The sequence below is a fragment of the Chionomys nivalis genome, chromosome 4 (genome assembly GCF_950005125.1).
Source record: "Chionomys nivalis chromosome 4, mChiNiv1.1, whole genome shotgun sequence".
In the NCBI taxonomy this organism is placed as follows: Eukaryota; Metazoa; Chordata; class Mammalia; order Rodentia; family Cricetidae; genus Chionomys; species Chionomys nivalis.
The window spans coordinates 66,588,897-66,608,020 of NC_080089.1; the positions used below are offsets into that span (position 1 = coordinate 66,588,897).

The 19,124-nt window shown below is 46.0% G+C and overlaps 1 protein-coding gene across 3 annotated transcripts in view; it reads right to left on the minus strand.

Moving 5' to 3' along the window:
* Tln2 (talin 2) overlaps positions 1-19,124 on the minus strand; it is a 422,622-nt gene that overhangs the window by 12,444 nt on the left and 391,054 nt on the right. For all 3 annotated transcript variants that reach the window (XM_057766343.1, XM_057766341.1, XM_057766342.1), the window contains 2 exons: positions 12,433-12,538; positions 11,077-11,201 (listed from right to left, as the gene is read on the minus strand). In XM_057766343.1, coding sequence (XP_057622326.1) covers positions 11,077-11,201; positions 12,433-12,538 — 231 coding nt within the window. The remainder of the gene's footprint in view (positions 1-11,076; positions 11,202-12,432; positions 12,539-19,124) is intronic.

The following is a 19,124-nucleotide window of genomic DNA, read 5'->3' on the forward strand; positions in this document are numbered from 1 at the left end:
AGACAGCACGGCTTCCAGGTGGAAGATGGTACGTCTATGGTCGTGTGGTGGCATGAGGAATCGGAACCAGAATCTGAACCCCCATCCCTCTGAATTCAAATTTGTGCATGCCTGTCAGATTGTGTCACTCCTGAGGGCACCACAGAAAAATGATAATCCCAAACAACCTGCAAATGGGCTGTTTGAGACTTTAGGCACTACAGATGCCATTCTTCCCTCTTTCCCACACCTCTCTGTGTATGAGGCAGAAAACCACCTTGGGAGTCACACTTTGGGATGACCCCCCCACACACTTTTTTTGAGCCATGCTCTTTTATTGGCCTGAGGCTTATTAGTTTGGCTGGGTTAGCAGGCAAGTGCCAAGAATTTCATCTCTACTTCCTCAATGCTGGGATTACAAGTGCAGGTACACACCACTGCGCCTGGCTTTTTTTTTTTTTTTTTTTTTTTTTTTGTGGGATCTGGGGCTTGAACTCTGGTCCTCATACTTACACAGCAAGTATTTTACTGACTGGTGTCCTTGACCCCTGCTCCATACACTCCAAATACGGATTATGATTATTTTACAACACATACTATCAAAATAAAAGCTGAATGCACTGAAAGTGGAGGTGAAGGGTGAGAGCAGCGTGCTGTAGGTTCCCAGGGAGACTGGTGTGCATGCTCCTTATTTCTGAAAAACGTCTTGCTCAAAGAGTATTCTGGATAGAAAGTGACTCAGCTTCGTGTGCTCATTCTAGAAGGGTCTAGGACTTTTTTTTACCACAATGTGAAAACGACCTATTAGAAGACACTGGCATAAGTTGACTTGCATGCATTGGCCCCAAATACATGACCTCAGATTTATATGGAGACATAGAAATACACATGAATATATATGTTGCATATATTCATTTAATGACCTGGAGATTTCCTGAAAATTCCCTCTGCCAAAGAAAGCGAAGCATAGAGCAGACTAAGGCATCAGGGGACTCACCGAAGGGACCACTTTCCCCATTTTGCTGACGAGGAAACGGAAGCCTGTGGTGGCACCCCAAGTCTCCCAGACTCTTGCCTCAGGAGCCTCAAAGTCCAAGCTCGTGTGACAGCAGCAGATTGCCCATCATGAGATTCTGACTTAAGTCTCAAGAAAACGGAATTCCCTTATAACCCAAGACCACGCCTCCACACAAGAATCTTGGTCACATCTGATTGGAATGCCCTTCCTGCTCCCATCTTCTGCCACCCTGGAGACTTTGACTTTAATTAAACACACACACACACACACACACACACACACACACACACACACACACACACTTAAATATCTAACTTGGAAGTATTTTTGGCACCCAGAGATTTTTTTTACAATGGCAACCATTTTAATTTTTCCCCACTTTTACTTTTCTTCCCATCACATCTCTGAACCTGAACACAGTACACAGTCTTATTTTCTGATGCTCCAGCTCAGACACGAAGAGCTCCCCCAAGAAAGGCAGATACTCGGATGCTCCGGCCTGGGCAGAGGCCCTTAGTGAGCCCTGGGTCTGCATCTCTCTCTAAAGCCAAGGTTACTGCTGGGAGGAAACACCCACCATGAGCCACGAGAACCAGCCATCCTGTAGACTCACAGACAGCGGGATCTCCTGCAGAGGGCAGACCCAGCCTGTGGTTTGCCTATCAGCTCTGGGGAGGGTAGGGCAGTAAAAAGGGAAGGAGAACACAGCCTTTGGGCATGTGGTAAAAAGAGGAGAAAGGCTTGTTCTCTGAAGGGCTATCCTATATGAAAAGAATCACAATCTACATATGTAAGGTGTGTTCTGAGAACGGCCTCCATCAGAGAGGGAAGAGCAGCAGTGTGGAGAGCAGCTAGGGAATACCAGTGCAGAACCTGCAGAGCAGGCACCACGACTGCTCAGGCCTGCTTCCCTCAGCAAAGCTTCATCCCTGTCTCCTCTACAGAAGGCTGATTGGTCACTTTCCTCTCTACTTTATTTACTTATTTAATTTATCTGGTTTTCCGAGACAGGGTTTCTCGGTGTAGCCTTGGCTGTCCTAGAATTCACTCTGTAGACCAGGCTGGCCTCGAACTCAGAGATCTGCCTGCCTCTGCCTCCTGAGTGCTGGGATTAAAGGCATGCGCCACTACAATGGGCCCTTTTCTCTTTGAGACCCTTTGCTGATCTGACCCAGGATGGCCGAACCTGTCTCTATTTTTGGAAAATGGAAGACTGTGAGATGCTTACTCCTGAGTTATCTTCCCCAACACTGGATCGCAAAAAGCTTTCATGATTGTTAAAACTCATCCCTTGAAGAGCATGATTGGGGTTGGTGAGATGGCTAACAGAGCTTGCTGCCAAGCCTGACGACCTGTGTTTGAACCCTGGAACCCATGTGTGGGAAGAGGAGCCAACTCCTTAAAGCTGTGGTAACCCCTACTCCCAGAACTGACTAAATAAACTTAATTAAAAACTAAACAGCATGAATGATCTCATGCACATGGCTGCCTCACGATGACTGGCATGAAGGGAAGGCAATGCCCTTGAGAAGCCACAGGCTCACCAGAGATCCCTTCTGCAGAGTTACCCACAGGCCTGGTTGAGGATGCAGACTGTGTGGCAGCAGGTCGGGATGAGGCTCTTATTTCTACGAGAGGTGGTTAGGAACACTCTGGGAAGCACAGGGCGGTTAGGTGATCGCTCTGTGATCTGCTTAAGGCTGCATTCAGTTTATGTTTCTCCTGCACAGAACCAGGCAGGAGAAGACATGTGATACACGGCAGTTGAATGACTTATTGCCTTTGTTCAAAAGAAGCCCTTGAAAGTTCCAGAGTTCAGTCAGGACACAGTCATGGAAGTGGGGGCTAGGGATGTAGCTCAGTTAGCAGAGCACTTGCCTAACATGTACAAGACCCTGATTTTGAGACCCAGTACTGCACAACTTGATGGCAGTATACACTTGTAACCCTAGCATTACAGGAGGTGGAGGTAGGAGGATCAGAAGTTCAAAGTCAGCTTCTGACATGAAGCCATATGACATTAAGACATCTGTAAACACGGCTTTATATCAAGAAGCCCTCTTACTTACACTGGCTCTGGGAAGATGGTTAGCACACATAGAAAGTACCACCTAGTGAAGTTGGTCACTGACTCTCAATCTTGAATGTCAGGTCCCTTTTCCTGGTCTCCTCTACTGGAAAGGCTACTGGCTGGGTCACCACCAACTCTTAGCCCTGTCTTTTCTGGGTGGTCTGGTTGTCTGTAGCTGAAGTTGGGGTTGTCCTCACCTGGGCTGTTTAACAGCTTCAAGAGAGGTCTGATTATCTTTTAGTGACATTTTCCTGTTGCTGGCTGTCTGCAGGGACCACCATTTAAAGCCAGAGAACAGTTGGGCAAGGATACACCTGGGGTCACTTCCCACGTTCAGGAGGGAACTTGACACCCCTGATTCTACTCTGATACATTTCAGACTTCAGACTCGAGTCCCATTGGGCGAGGGAGGAGAAAAAGAGAGTGGAAAGATCTGTCTTTCATTTTTATCTTACGTTTTTGTCGTGTGGGAATCTCAATCTTATTTTTGCAGTGACTCATCCTTCAATCCCTGGCCAGGAGGTAGGACCGCTGGAAGTAAATAATTCATCTATATAAAACACGAAAAACTCACAGTAGATAGTCAAGGATGACCGACATCAAAGTTCTTTACTTCTTCTCATTGTACTGGGGACAGGAGCCAGAGTCTTGCACACATGAGACAAACACTATTATGGAGCTACATCTCCAGGGTCCTCATACTTCAGAAATTGCTTTTTAGGCTACATCTTTAGATGAGGTGACTCTATTTGGGTCCTGTGCTGCATGCATGCTTCGTGTTATAAATAAAACACAAAGTAAGGATAAAGAAGCTTCAAGGGACGCATGGTGTAGACGGGCACTGCTTTTTGGCTTGTCCCTCAGCCCCAGTCCACGCAGTGGATAACTTGGACATGGGTCACTGTTCCATACTGCCTAACGCATCACTTCTGGTCTGTACCACCCTTCTCTGGGCAGAGTTTATCAATTTTCTTTGGTCTTTAGCTGAGACATGTTTATATTTCACATTACATTTCGGTAAGACGCTGACTAGAATAAGCAGGAAGTGCATTCTCCTCTCCACCCTCAGGAGTCCTGCCTCCTCCCTGCTCTGTCTTTAGTGATCCACCCACACTCCCTCATGTCCACTGGGGACGTGTGGGCAGGGAGAGCATTTGGCTCCATGGTCTTGTTTCTCACCCATTTTGTGAATTAGGCCCCTGAGACCCTTCACTCAGGAACAGCCCTGACCTCTGCCCCCATCTTAGAGTTAAGAGACTTGTCTTGCTATTTTCTTGAGACAGAATCTAATGTATCCCAGGCTGGCCTCTAATTAGATATGTAGAAGACCACCTGAATTTCCGATCCTCCTGTCTCTTGGATTAGACCCATGCACCATGCCCGGTTTATGGGCACAGGAGATTGAACCCAGAACCTCACGAATGCTAGGCAAACTATCAAGTGAGTTACATCCCCAGTCCTGAGAGACCAGACTTAAAAAATTATTTATTTTTCTTTCTACTGTGTGTACATGTGTGGACACACATGTACTATGGTGCACGTGTGGAAGTTCGAGGCCAGCTTTCTGGAGCTGGCTCTCTCCTTCCACTATGGGGTTTGGGGATTGAACTCAGCTTGCCAAGCACACACAGCAAGCACTTTTACCCCCCTCGTCACCTCACCAGCCCAGATTGGACTCTTTGAGAGCTAAAAAGTACCATGACTGTTTTCCACACAGTCAGCAACACGTGCCAAAGAGCTACTCAAGCTATTCCCCTCCCCTCAGCTCACACCTTGTCGTCTCCTGTGTTAGAGTTGCAGAGTGGCTACTGCTGAAACAAGGTCCCATCAAGTCGGAAGTTCAGTGGATACCTAGGACTCCTACATCATGAAGAAGGTCTTTTCCTGCCAGTTGGATGCAGGGACAGGCAGCCATGTTTTTCCTTTGTGCTGAATCTGGTTGCTACCGGCTTGCTTCTGGTTTTGACCTGAGAGATGCTTTGGGGAGAAAGTCTTGGCCGGAGTATACAACGGCTGCATCAGTTTGTGTTCCGGTGGACCCATGGAGGGGTTGGCTCAAGGACCGCCTTCATCCTTAATAGTTCTAACAAAAGGCAAATCTCCCAGAGTAATTGGCTCCCCTTCACAGAGGCCTCATCTCAAGGGAAGCTCAGGGTAACACAGAGAGAAACCACCGCTGTGCAGTTCATGTTTGTGGCTAGAGAGGCACCACTTCCACATGCAGGCACACAATAAAAAGTTAGTTCACGTAGCATCCATTGGAAAAAACCCAATTTATAGTCAGTATCCAGGAAATAAGTTTTCCCACAGAATAAATTGCTTTATTGCATTTTTGTGCTCATTTTCAAAATGAAAAGTAATACCACTGAGATGCTCTTCTAATTACTCTCTGAGTGATGGAAAAAATTCTTCAGGATTTTGTCATGCTCTCAAAAAGGGGAGGGACACTTAGACATTAACCTAGTCAATAGGGTCAATAGAACCCTTTCAGGTATTCTCCTCTCCGTGCTCATCTCTTGGCCTGGGGTCAGCAGCTGGTATATGAGCCCCACGCCTATAGCACAGCCATGCCGAAAACACTAAGCTTGCCTCCCCAGTTCACAGAACACCTGGTCGCCTTCTCCAACTCAGCATATCAATCAGTAACACGGGAATGCTGGCCAACAGCAAAGTTACCCAAAGAAACAGGACACTCCCATCACTTCCAGCAAGTGGGCTTCATCTGAAAGACCTTTCAGAGCTACGCTTCAAAACAATTGTAATAGCCTCCTACATCTTTCATACGGTCATTTGCCAATTCAGTTAAAGAAGGGTGAGCGGATGGACCCAAGGCCAAGACTCGAAGCTGTGCAAACATGGGGTGGGGGGCGGTCACAGTTGCTCTGAAAACCTACTCAACCAAGCACCTGCGGACACACACAGCACACTGGCCACTAAGAAGGGACTCCAAGACTCCACCACAGCATGTCTTCCTCCTGTACTGCTGTCTGTAACCATCACCACTCGTTCTCTTGTGGAGGCTTCTAGATACTTCCAAGGTCCCTGACAGCCCTAGTTATACTACTGTCCTGCCCCTGAAAAGGAGGGGGGGACGACCTCGCTTCTCCACAGTCAGGAGTGCTCATTAAAAGAGTTCTTTTCTCTTAAAACAACACAATAACAAAAAACCAGGCTGGGAGCACAGCCACATGGTTTCCAGAAAACAGTGCTTATGAAGACTTGGGGCTAGAGAACTCAGAATGAACTCATATATGATATGTTCCACAGACTCATTTATGGGAAGAAGTCAAAGCAGCCAGAGAAGGCTGACATAGACTCGAAAGAATGCTTTCCCGCTCATCACCCAACTTCCTGCCGAGCCAATTAGACGACGTGTTTACTTTCTGACTGCTGGGTTCTTCTAAATACTATGAACCTCTGCTTATAAGTCCACCTGCAGCAGAAAACCGGCAGAGCGGAGTCCACAGCACAGTCTCTTCGTCAGACACACTTGGTCCCAGCTGAGGTTTGTATAAAGCCAGCGGCTCAGCAGCCATACAGTGAGTACAGATATCGTGGTAAGTTATAGATAATGTGTCTTGATTTTTTTTTTATTTTTTGCATTGAAAAAACTTGATTATAAAATTTACTCTGTGAGAGTGTGCTGAGAATCAGGATAAAATTGAATCAGGAAGAAATGTCTAGATGTTACAATCTTATATCGAAGAGATGGGCTGGAATCTTCTCACTGAATTTTCTTTAATATTCTCTTAAGAACTGCTCACTGCATACAACTAAGCTATAGAAAATGTCTCAAGCTTTCAGGAATTATGACTCCTTTCCATTACAAACAATAGTAGCAGTGATACAGGCAGGCTGCTGTGGTTTGGAACAAAATGCGCCCCCTGCATAGGTTCATGTGTGTGAACATTTGGTCTTCAGCTGGTGGGGCTGTTTGGAAAGGCTACGGGACCTTTAGGAGATGAGGTCTTGCTGAAGGAGAAATGGGGTTTGAGGTTTGATTGCCAGACCCCACTGGTTTTCCTCTTTCTCCACTTCCTGACTGCCATGAAGGACTGTAACCCTTCTAAACTATAAGCCAAAATACATCCTCTCTGTCGTAAGTGGCTTTTTGTTGGGGTAGTCTGTCACAGCACCAGAAAGGTAATGAAGACACAGGTCTTAAAGGTTACAAGAAGCGGAATAAAACATAACAAAGTAAGCACTCTGTCATCTAAACCTATTTGTGATTTTTAATATATTCCTTCCTGTTGCCTTCTAAACTTTGTTAGGACCCCCGGAGAAAGGGCAAGACACTGTAGGAATATGCTTGATATATAGTTGGATTAAATAACAACCTAATATATCAAACATATCACACAGAGGCCTGCAGAAAAGGCATCCAGGTTTGACTGAGCTTGACAATAGGTACAGTACTGACGGCTACAGCCGCAGGAGCCAGTGGCCGCTGCAGGATCTCCTGGCCTGCCTCGGAGCTCCCGGCCTGCCTCGGAGCTCGTCTGTAGGTGTGGTAAGGGTGCCAATAACAACACTGCTGGCACACACTCTGAGCCCGGGACCATTTCCCCAGATAAAAGGGGAGTCTGTGCATCTGTCCATCACTCACGTCTGAGAGACTGCAGGTTAAAGGAGATGCTTCGGTGGGCAGAGCCCAAGGGTGGAACTATAGCAGAACCGTCTTCAGATGCCATAGACTGTTCTCTTAAAACAGATAACCCGAGAATCAGGTGACCAAAGCAGCTTGAAGTCATCACCTCCCCTCCCCCAAATTATTCCTCAGAGCAGCGCAGGTGTTCTGCAGGGATGAGGGAAGTCCACATTCACGGGCATGTACAAGCATGGGGGGGGGGCAGGGTCAGTTACAGGGGCAGGAATGCAAGAGCAATGGCCATTTATGGCTCCCTGGAAACTTTTGTTTAAGGTTACAGGAGCTGATGGAGAAAAGTAACCTCAAAATACTGTTGTTTCTGTAATATTTTTTAAGCTGGGGAAAATTTTTTTATAAAGGCAAGGAGGATATCATACACCATGGGAGAAATTTCCCAAAGTGGATGGCCCTCCTAGCAAAACAAAAGTCGCGTGCTTTGGGATGGTAAGATTCTCTGAGACACTTTCATAGATAACGCCTGTGTTGCAGGAACCTGTGGTCACCAGGAAGATTACTCTCCACTGTCCCAGAAGTAGCAGCCACTCTTCCCAACATCAGGTCAGGGGCCACCAACAGCAAACACCATCAAATAAAAAAACCCGATCAATGGTGCTCATTTCGCCTTCACAGAAGACCCCCTCAGCTCTCTCCTAAGACCCCTATTTCAAATACGGAACCTAGTGTAAGGTGCTTCGCTGGACTCCTACAGCACTCACCCCTCGCTTCTGGTGTGTGTTGGCTTTCAGGGTTGTTTTCCAGAACTTGTCATTTCCTCCCATCCAAGTACTAACCAGGTCCGACCCTGCTTAGCTTCCCACATCAGCTGAGATCAGGTGCATTCAGGGTGGTGTGGCAGTACACCAGACCCTGTTATTTCCTAATCCCACCCCAATGCTTAGACATTCTCTGTCCATCTCCTTCATTTCCAAGCATCGTTCATGGCTGCATACGCTTTTACCATCTCTTCCCCCATAACTCGTTCCATGAGCATCTTCATGTGATGCAGTCCTGGCAACTACTGCTTTTCCTTGCTGAGACCGACGAACAGTCTGCAGGAAGACCCCAACTTCTCATTGCTACCAGCAAGGCTTCAAGGAACAACCCTCTCTTGCAGGTCTTGGATTTCTTCCTCAGAACAGGACCCAAAGCAAGTCTAACAGCTTAAAAAACCTTATAAGGTGCAATGGTCCTAGGGACTAGGACAATTTTCTTTGCCAATGGGGGCAAAGAAGGAGTGGGATTTACAGAAGCTACCACCCCAGCCGGATGCTCCCATCCTGTTCAATCACATGGTCCAGTTGTGGCCAGCCAGGTCAAGGGTCAGATGACTTCACCCCTAATGAGGTGATAGACTGGTCTGGAACACGTCTGTGGCCTGTGGCCTTGTCACTCTCCCTCCTATCCCATAGGGAACCACAAAAGACCTTTTCGTTCACACATTTTCTGAAGAGGAAAGATGCATTTGGTCACAGTGATGGTGACAATGGTGGTGAGACCACCATTTACTAAGACCTAGTTAGGCACTGTGTTCTGACATTAGCGATTATACGCTTCAACAACAATCCTGCAGGATGAAGGAGATTCCACTAAGTCTGTTTTCCAAATCAAGAATACTGAAGCAGATGAGACACCAGACAGAGAACAGACAGGAGTTCAGGAGCACCCTAGAGAAGGGTGGGGGCAGGGGCTGGGTGTTAAATGAGCAGCAGACTCCTTCACAGACTGCAGGTGCTACCTGGCCGACAAGGAGCCTTCCCCTGCTGAAGGGGTCTCTTGGGAGAGACTCAACAAGTCTAAGGACATGCAAATTAAACCGCAAACCTCAGAACCTAGGCAGACTCAGCCTTCGAGTACGCTTTTCATCCACTAGTAACTTGATTTGCAAAGCAGAAACAAAAACCTAACCAGAAAATGCCGTTGTCTCTAACCCACAGACAGATCTTAAACTCTGATAATATCAGATGATCTGGGACCCCCAGAGCGCCAGCGAAACCCCAGCAAACACAAAAGTCAGGGGTCAAAAATCTCCGGTTCCACCTTGATGAGGAAAATCTGAAATGTGTTTGCCATTGCAGCTGATGCTAGAAGATCGGTCGGAATGCTTGAAGGTTTTAGGAAAGCTCCAACTTCAACAGATTCATGAGCCTCCTGTGTCCGGCACACACCTCCTCTTGAACACGGCTTTGGAAAGGGTTGGTACCTTTCAGCCCTCAGATTCCATCTTTCAGTCTGACAAGAAGGTAGAATTTTAGGTAGTCACAGTCCTAAACTGGGGGTCCAGATTTTTTGGGAGGGGGGGTGAAAAGAGCCAGATTTTATTTCCATGTATGTGGGTCATGGGGAAGCAAACTGTAGACAGCATAAAGAAGGATAGGAAGAAAAGGAAGCCTCCTTGGGTCCCACCATCTTCCTGAAGATGGCCAGAGTGTGCGGTGGGAAAGTGCAGCTGCTTACCAAGGCTGAGCCTGGAGATGGGTGAGCTCCTACTGCCCCAGAAAAAATAATCTCTTTCCTTGCCACTTCTCTAATGTACAGTCTCCTGTACACACTGAAACTGTCCATGGCTGAATGCACCTTATTCTCTACTCGTGTGTCTGCATGCGTATGTGGAAGCCAGGGGTCAAGTATCTCCTTCAATTGCTTCTCTACCATATCTCCACATATGTATATTTAGATTTCTTTTTAATTATGTATACGTACGTGTGTGTGTGTGTGTTTGTGTATATGTGTCTGTATGGGTGCATGAGTACAGTGTCCATGGAGTCAGAGAGGAGTGGAATTCCCTGAAGCCGGAGTTACAGATGGTTGTGAATCACCTGTTGTGGGTGTTAGGAACTGAACTCGGGTCCTGTGGATCAGCAACAGCAAGCACTTTTATCTGAGCATCTTTCTAGTCACCCCTCTTGGTTTTTTTTTTTTTTTTTTTTTTTTTTTTTGAGATACAGTCTCTTGTTGAACCTGGAACTTACTAGTCTGAATGGCCAGCAAACCTCAGCAATGCTCCTGCCTGCCCCAGCTCCCCAGTGCTCGGATTATAGGTGTACACCACCATATGAGTTTTTTACATGGGTGCTGGGAAATTCAAACTCGGTCTTCATGTTTTCCCAGTAAGCACCTTACTGCCTAAATCATTTGCCCAGACCTATTGTTTCTAAGAAAACAAGATACTCAATAACTGTTATTTCTGTATGAAAGGCAGGACGGAAGCTGATGAACTGAAGGCTGTCGGTCTCCTGTCTACTCACAGAGACTTTTGACAGAAAACATCGACAACCTGCTTTACACGGTGGAATTACACACAGCAGGCTGTGGACGCTCTGCTTCTCCTCTAAGTACAAGTGACCAGCAATGAACACTCACCTTTGGTTTTGCTCTCGGCTTCAGCTGCTCTAACTTCTTGGCTGCGGCTTCAATGGATGCTGCAGCTCCCAGCAGCTCTGTTTCTGCAATGACGGTTGGGTCTTCTGGATCCACCCACTCTGTTCCTAGAATCAGTCCCAGGAAAGTCACTCTTGGCAGGTGGAGACATGAGGGTACTGGTGTAATCACAAACAAATCTAAATAGGCATTTTGGATGGCCCCATGGGCCTCCTCTCTGCATAAGGGATACCTAGCTCTCCATCTTCTGCACGCAGGGACTAAGGGGAGCTAATCTGCTTTTCAAAACCAGCTACATGTGTAGCCCCGTCCACAGGAATGGCCATTGACGGTAGATTAATCAATGGACCAATACTCGAGTCTTTCTCTGCCTTCTGATTTATGCTCATGAGACTCTAGGCCACAGAGCTTTGACATTCTCTTCAGGGAATGTGAGGAAGGGTCACATGCCTCAGAAAAAAATGTTCTTCTTAGAGAATCCGTGTAAGCAAGTAAGGGCGTGCAAATGCTGTATTCAGTGCAATCCCCTATACACAAGAATATTATTATTATATTATATTATTATATTACTTATAAAGTACTTACCTCATTTTAGTTTACATGTATGGATGTTTTGCTTGCATGTACATTTGAGTACTATATGCAAATCTGGTGCCTGCAGAGGCTAGAGGAGGACATTGAATCCCCCCCGATCTGGAGTTATAGATGGTAGTGAGCTGCCATATAGGTACTTGAAATCAACCCTGGGTCCTCTGCAAGAGCAACAAGTGCTCTTAACTGCTGAGACATCACTCCAGCCCTGGTTACTTTCTTTGGTATGACTAGAGATTGAAACTAGGGTCTAGCACATGATAGGCGATCATTCTCCCACCAAGCTATATTCCTAGTTTCTCTCCCCTCTTTTTTTTTTTTTTTTTTTTTTTAATTTTTGAGATAGGATCTTGTAAGGTTGCCCAAAGTTCAATTTGTTCTGTAGTGCAGTCAGGCCTCAAACTTGCAATCATCTCCCCGAGCCCCTAAGAATCTGGAACTACAGTCCTGCAGTCTTGGGGCCTGGCTCATGAGCGTATTAGCCAACAGACAATCAATAGACAGCCTGATGACTAAAAATACAGCTAAAAATAAACGACAAGACTCCCAAGGGAGGTGAAGAGTTTCAGATGGATTATTTCGTGCAGGTAAAAGCACTCGATATAAAGATCAGAGAAAAATGTTATTTTAAACATAAAAATAAAAGAATCCTATGCTTTTCATTCTCACTGTACTTCTGTTTGCATCTCCCTGTCTTGTCCCTCTGCCTAGTGCAGCGCTACAAGATGACATGAGGCTCTGACCTACCTTTCATGGCTTCCGCAGCCTGGATGAGCTCCGTCACGGCACCGGCCACCCTCTTGGAGAAAGCAGCCAGCTGATGTTTGAGTTCTGGGGTTGGCTTCTGAAGGATCTGTGGGTGAAAAACATGTTAGACGCATGGGGTGGGGAATGCCTCATGGCAGTACACTCCTGTTGGTGGAGAGGGGCATCTCTGTGAAGGATTTCAAGCTCTCGAGAGACAACAGACTCACCAGGTTTCTACGACAGTGACTCTGAGAATCAAGGGGTGCCTCAGTGGTCCCTCTGACATAGTTACCAAAGAGCATGAGGCTGATCTTACCCTTCATTTCTTTTATTTTTAGGTAAAACAAATCCACAAGTGTAAAAATGATGTGGAAGAACACCGTGAGTACAGAAGGGCCAGGCTAAGCAAACACGGAAGCAGAGAAAGCGTGGGGCAGGGCAGGGTTGCAGGCAAAATTCTCACATGAGCAACAGCCCTAGGATTCTGATCATGATCTGCTCTGCAAGATGTCTTGATACGCTTGCATGCTCTCTCTGTCTCTCTCTCTGAGACAAGGTTTTCCTATGTAACAGCTCTGGCTGTCCTGGAACTTCCTTTGTAGACAAGGTTGTTCTTGAACTCACAGAGATCCACCTTTTTTTGCCTCCTGAGTGCGGGGATTAAAGGCGTGCACCACCACTGCCTGGTTTGATATGGATATACTTTCTTTTGACTTAGTTCAAAGTTAAAAAACAGAACAACTAGGCCTATCTTATTTATTTTTGAGACAAGGTATCGTCATGTAGTCCTGATTATCCTATGTAGATATGGCTGGCTTTGAACTCATGGAGATCCATCTCGCACTGCTCCTAAATGCTGGAACTAAAGGCGTGCACCTGGCATTGCTGATTTTGCACGTGCTCGAGAATGCACACACACGCTCATGTGGAAGTCAAGGAATGACTTGCAGGAATTGGTTCTCTCCTTCCACTGTGGGATCCAGGGGTTGAACTCGGGATGCCAGGCTTAGTAGCAAGCACCTTGACCTGCTGTGCCTTCTTGTTAGTCCCAGAGGTTTCAAGATTTTTTTTTTAAGTTGTTATTTAAAAAGGTACCAGAACTGGCAACCAGCAATATACTGTGAAACCAGATGATCTCTTCTTAAATTCCTTCAAAAATGGAACTAAGAAATGAAGCAAAGACTCCTTTACCATCTTCCCCAGGATTTCAACTGAGGTGCATCTTCCTGGCTGGCCCGTTCTGATTCTGATTCTCCTCTATAAAGCTGGGACAACGCCTGTCTCTGAGGACTGATACATGGACCAAATAAAAGACACAGGCGAACCATCTCACCCAAGGCCCAGAATGCAGTAAGCACTCATTTAGTGTCAATTCTGTGCTGATTGTCCTATACTCTTTTAAAAAATCTGGTCAGGTAATATGGTATTTCAGAAGTATGGAAGAGATAGTTCTTGTACCTTAGGCCTAACTCCTCTGATTATGTTCCTAAAAGAAATGTAGTAAGCAAACAAACAACAACAACGAACTGGGTTGAAGGAATTTATGGGTTACATTGTGACCAGTCCCAAACACACCAATGTACAGATCTCTCCCCATCTTCCTTCCTCTGGTATTTTTTTTTTAAAAAACTATGTATGTATGTATGTATGTAAGTAAGTGTGTATGTGTGGTGGGGGGTAATGTGAATTTAAGTGCAGGTACCAATGGAGACCAGAAGAGGGCATTAGATCTCCTGGAGATCTAACGAGTAATTGTGAGCTGCCCAGTATGGCTGCTGGGAACTGAATTCAGATCCTCTGCAAGAGCAGTATGCACTCTTAGCCACTGGCCATCTCTCCAGTTCCTCTGGTTATCTTTTTATTGGTTTTACGTTTATGAATAATGCTCTATGATTCCAGTTCCTCTCACAAAGACCAAAAAGGTTGTAGCCAAAATGATGCGGTATCAGTTTATAGACCAGGACAAGGCTGAGCAGTGTGTAACTAGATTTACATGCACAGTTAATCAAGAGGTTTCTAATAAAAATATTAAGGCACCTTGAACTTGATAGGACTAAACAGTGGTGCTGGAAGCACACACACATTTATGTATACACATATATACACATATGGGAGAAACTGAACAAATGAGTGAAAAATAAGTCCTAATAAGACAGTTTCCTTGAGCATTTCCAGGAAATCACAAGAGTCCTGGGAAGGCTGAGGGAAGAGGCACCTTTTGCTTCCTAACACAGCCAGTGGGCAGGCTGTCTTACCAAGTGTATCTTCTGGAATCAATGCAGCCATGTAACTCTGAGTCCAAATATTTCTCTGCTCTCTGAGCCTTGCCTCAGTTTACCTGCCTATTAAACAAGTGTAACAGTCTTTCCCCTACAGAGTTGTGGTGGGCTTATATAAGCGAATCATAGAAAGGGCCCCAATAGCATTACTTAGGTAAAATCTTAATATCATGTTTAAAAAAAATTCCCAAGTGGTATCATTTTTGCTAAAATAGTGCTCTAAGACCACTAGTTGAATAATGGTTATGGCTCATTTTGTGACTTGCTAACCAATCCAAAGACCTTGTTAAATTATTACTCTGTTGTGGACAAAAAGCCATGAATGTGAGTTAAAAGTAAGGTAGAGTTATTCATACTTTAACATGGCCATCACCCATGTTTAAAAAAAAAAAAGCTGGCATGATATCACATTCCTATAATCCTAACACTGGGGAGGCAGAAGCAGGAGGATCCCTGAAGCTCCTCGGCCAGCCAGTCAAGCCAAATTGGTAAAGCCCATGCTCGGTGCCCTGTCTCAGTGAGATGGAGAGTGACAGACAGATACCCACACATTGCATTCATGGGTGCACACACAGTCACATGTGCATGCACATGCATGCACAGATGGACGGACAGACAGACACACCTCCTCCTGAGTGGAGATCAGAGGTCCAGAGTCCCTGAAAACATTAAAGAAGGTCCCTAGGCTACACATCCTGGTACCCACTTAAGGGCTGTCTAGGAGCTGTGTCTGCTTCCAACCATAAGGATGATCAGCAGGAGAAAAATTCTCAAGGGAAAATAAGATAGTTGGTGTAAATTAAAGAAGCATACGCCTGCAACCCCAGCACTTGGGAGGTTGATGAAGTGGGACAGCAAGTGCCAGGCTATGTAATAAGACTGATATGACATATATCTATATGGTAATATAGATAGGATTGAAAATTCTGCAATTCTATTGAGAAAATGTGAGTCCACTGCCCTACATGTTTAAACACCTTTTTAATAAAGAAAATATATTAGTTCTTCTAGAATTTTGTACAATGAGTTTTGGCCAAAGTGTAGAAAACACAAACAAATCTGTGGTGATGCAGAGCAGGCCATCGGCTGCCTGGACAATCTGAAGGCGAGACATACATTTATTCCTTCAGTATGGTCCTGCTTTCCTAGGCCCAGGAATCTGTGCTGCTGCTTTCTGTCTTGCACCTCACTAAAGCTGAGGGGAGTTACAGGTGTGGGAACTTGAAACACTTGAATCATCAAGCTGTAATGATTGAAGACGTCTACAGCTGAGAGAAGAGCCCTCCAGGTAGACAGAGAGTGCCACTTCCAGGAACAGATGGCCCTTTAAGGCAGAGCGCACTGCCGAGCTAAGGTGTCTTAGCTCCAGACAGCCAGGAGGAGAGTTGCTCTATTTTTAATTCTGTGATTAAGTCAACACAATTTCTGATATCAGGACACAGAGAGACCCAGAGTAAAGTTCTTCCAGGGAAGTGAATGTTAACCCTGTCCAAGATCTTGGGCTACAACAGCCTGGCACCGGGAGGCTGGTGCCTGCACCCTGCCCTGTGGAGCAGATGCTCCAGGATGAAGCAGTGCACAGCAAATGCAGAAGGCCGATGCACTCCATGGGCACTGAGGAGCTTCCTAGAGCAGCCATGATGTCTCTGCCTAAACCAGAGCCTGTGTATGCCGAGAGTTAAATAGAGCATTAGAAAAAGGCAGAAGTGGGGTTCTAGGCAGGGGCTCTCAATTTGGTATCTCCTTATAAACAGTTTGAGAAACATTCTGTGTACTTGTGTTTCTTTGTGTGTGTATGCATACATACCGTTAAGGTACACAAAAACTCTTATTTAAATTTTTGTGTTTGGGTCTCTGTGTTAATGTGTATGACGGGTATGTGGGTGCCTGCCAGAGAAGAAGAGGCCATCAGATCCTCTGAGGTGGAATGTGGACAGTTTTGGGTCCAGCAATGGAATCAAACTCCTGTTCTCTGCGAGAACAGCGAGCACTCTTAATCACGGAGCCATCTCTCCAGCCCCAGACACAGTTCTTATCACACTAGATGGGCTGAGTTCTTCTCGTTTTATAGCACTAGCTTTAGGCCACTGAGCTGGTTCTTCTGCTAATGGTCTGGCCCTGGAGGGTTCCCCGAGGGGCCTCGGAGAAACAGCACGCTCCTGTGTTTCCCATAATTATGGATGACGAGGACACCTGGTGTCCTGGCACACCGTGACAGCTACACCAACCATCGAGATAGGTCTGCAACATGGAAGACTGAGCCTCCACGCAACAGGAAAGAAGAATCTGTGTGAAACACTAACAGTGTGAGCAGCCACAGGGAAAGTTCCCTGATGATTCTTGTTGGGGTCCTAGAACAGAAAACAGTGGCTCCCCCTCCTCATCTAGCCTCCTGCCCACACGGGCCCTCATCAGATGAAGCTTCCTCCTTGACACATGGAGTCATCCCCTATGACTGGCAACTTCCCTCCTGCTGATCATCCTTAGGGTTGGAACTAGACACAGCACCTAGACAGCCTTAAGTGGGGTACCAGGATGTGTAGCCCAGGGAGCTTTGTGGACCTTCTTGTATGTTTTCAGGGACTCTGGACCCCTTATCTCCCCTCAGGAGGAGGGGTGTGTGTGTGTGTGTGTGTCTGTCTGTCTCTGCACACATGTGCGTACACATGTGACTGTGTGTTTGCCTATGAATGCAATATGTGGGTATCTGTCTGTCACTCTCCATCTCTTTGGGACAGGGTCTTTCCCTGAGGGCTTTTACCAATTTGGCTAGACTGGCTGGCCAAGGAGCTTCAGGGATCCTTCCCTGCCTCCCCAGTGTTAGGATTACAGGAATGTGATATCATGTTAGCTTTTTTCTTTAACATGGGTGATAGGGATCAAAACTGAGGTTCTTATGCTTGTCCAGCAAGTATTTTATCCACTAAGCCATCTCTTACACCCCTTTTCAAGACAGGATTTTGCGATTTTGTTCTGACTGGTCTCAAACTAACGACCCTCCTGCCTCAGTCTCCTGAGTGTTGACACTTTGAGCTTCATATATCTTTTTTGTTGTTGTTGTTTGAGACAGGGTCTCATTATGTAGCTCTGGCTGGTCTGGGATTCTCTATGTAGAGTGGACTAACCTCAGAATCACAGAACTCCATACGCTTCTGCCGAAGCGCTGGGAGCAAAGGCACATGCCACCATGCCTTTAATGTGGATGCACTCAGAGGATACCTCTGTAGAGTCAGTTCTCACACTCCACCTTCACATGGGTTACATCAAACTCATGTCTCCAGGAATGTGTAGCAGGCACCTTTCCCCACCGAGCCATCTGATGGTCCTTCACATATCTTTTATTATAGTATACTGCTATAATTGTTCATTTTTATACCAGTGATTGCTAATGATTTCCTACTCTTTCTGACTTAAAATTAAACTATCATATCTAATATGCATAGGCAAGAGCAGACAATAGAGAGTTTGGTACAATAATAGGCAGGGTACAGAACATATACCCCAAAGATAATGGAAGATGGTATACAGTCTCATAAGGACAAAGATGCCCCAGGAGGCATCTTTCTGGCTTTATTCCTTTGACCCTGCATGTCATATACTCATGGACCAGTCTTCTCAATGGATTCTGGCACATCTAGTTTGGTTACAGAGGCTCCTTCCTCTGCTTAAGGTGTTTTTTCTTTGGCTCATGTAGTTTATAGTAGCTTCCACTCATTGGAGTTCAGACTTTGGAAGCCCAAGGTTCATAACCCCAGACTCCTCCCCAACCCACCTGAGACAGGGATTCTCTAAGTAGCTCTGGCTGTCCTGGACCTCACTCTGTAGACCAGGCTGGCCTCCACTCAAAGATCTGCCTGCCTCTGCCTCCTCAGTGCTGGGATTAAGGGCGTGTGCTACCACTGCCCGGACTACTTTTTCCAAACAAAACCAGTAATATCACACAATACTTTATCAATGACTGAAGATCTGTGGATGAACATAATGACTCCTCAGAAGACCTGAAATAGTTAATGCCAGAAGATAATTTAAGATGAAGGCAGTGACCGCTAGAACCAGAACAGAGCTGGGGACTTGTTCTCACGTCTGTTGCTGAACTGTGGAGTGACCTTAACCAAGGGAAAGACTTTTGTGGCTTTCTGGTCATTCATCTCTTCAGCCATAGTTCATGTGGCTGTACAAAGAAAAACAAGGAAATCTAACGCTTGTCTTCTAGAGACAAGAGTTGTGTACTTGAGGTGGCCTGGGATTTGTTTTTATTTTTAGGTTTGGGGAGAGTGAAGCAGACACGGGAGGGGACATGTCATCCAATTTCTTGTGTTTTCCCTGGTTCCTGGACAAACTCTCCTGGGCTCTGCTCCAGTCCATACAAGGTTCTGAACAAGGCTAAAAAACAGGGTGACCAACCATAACCAC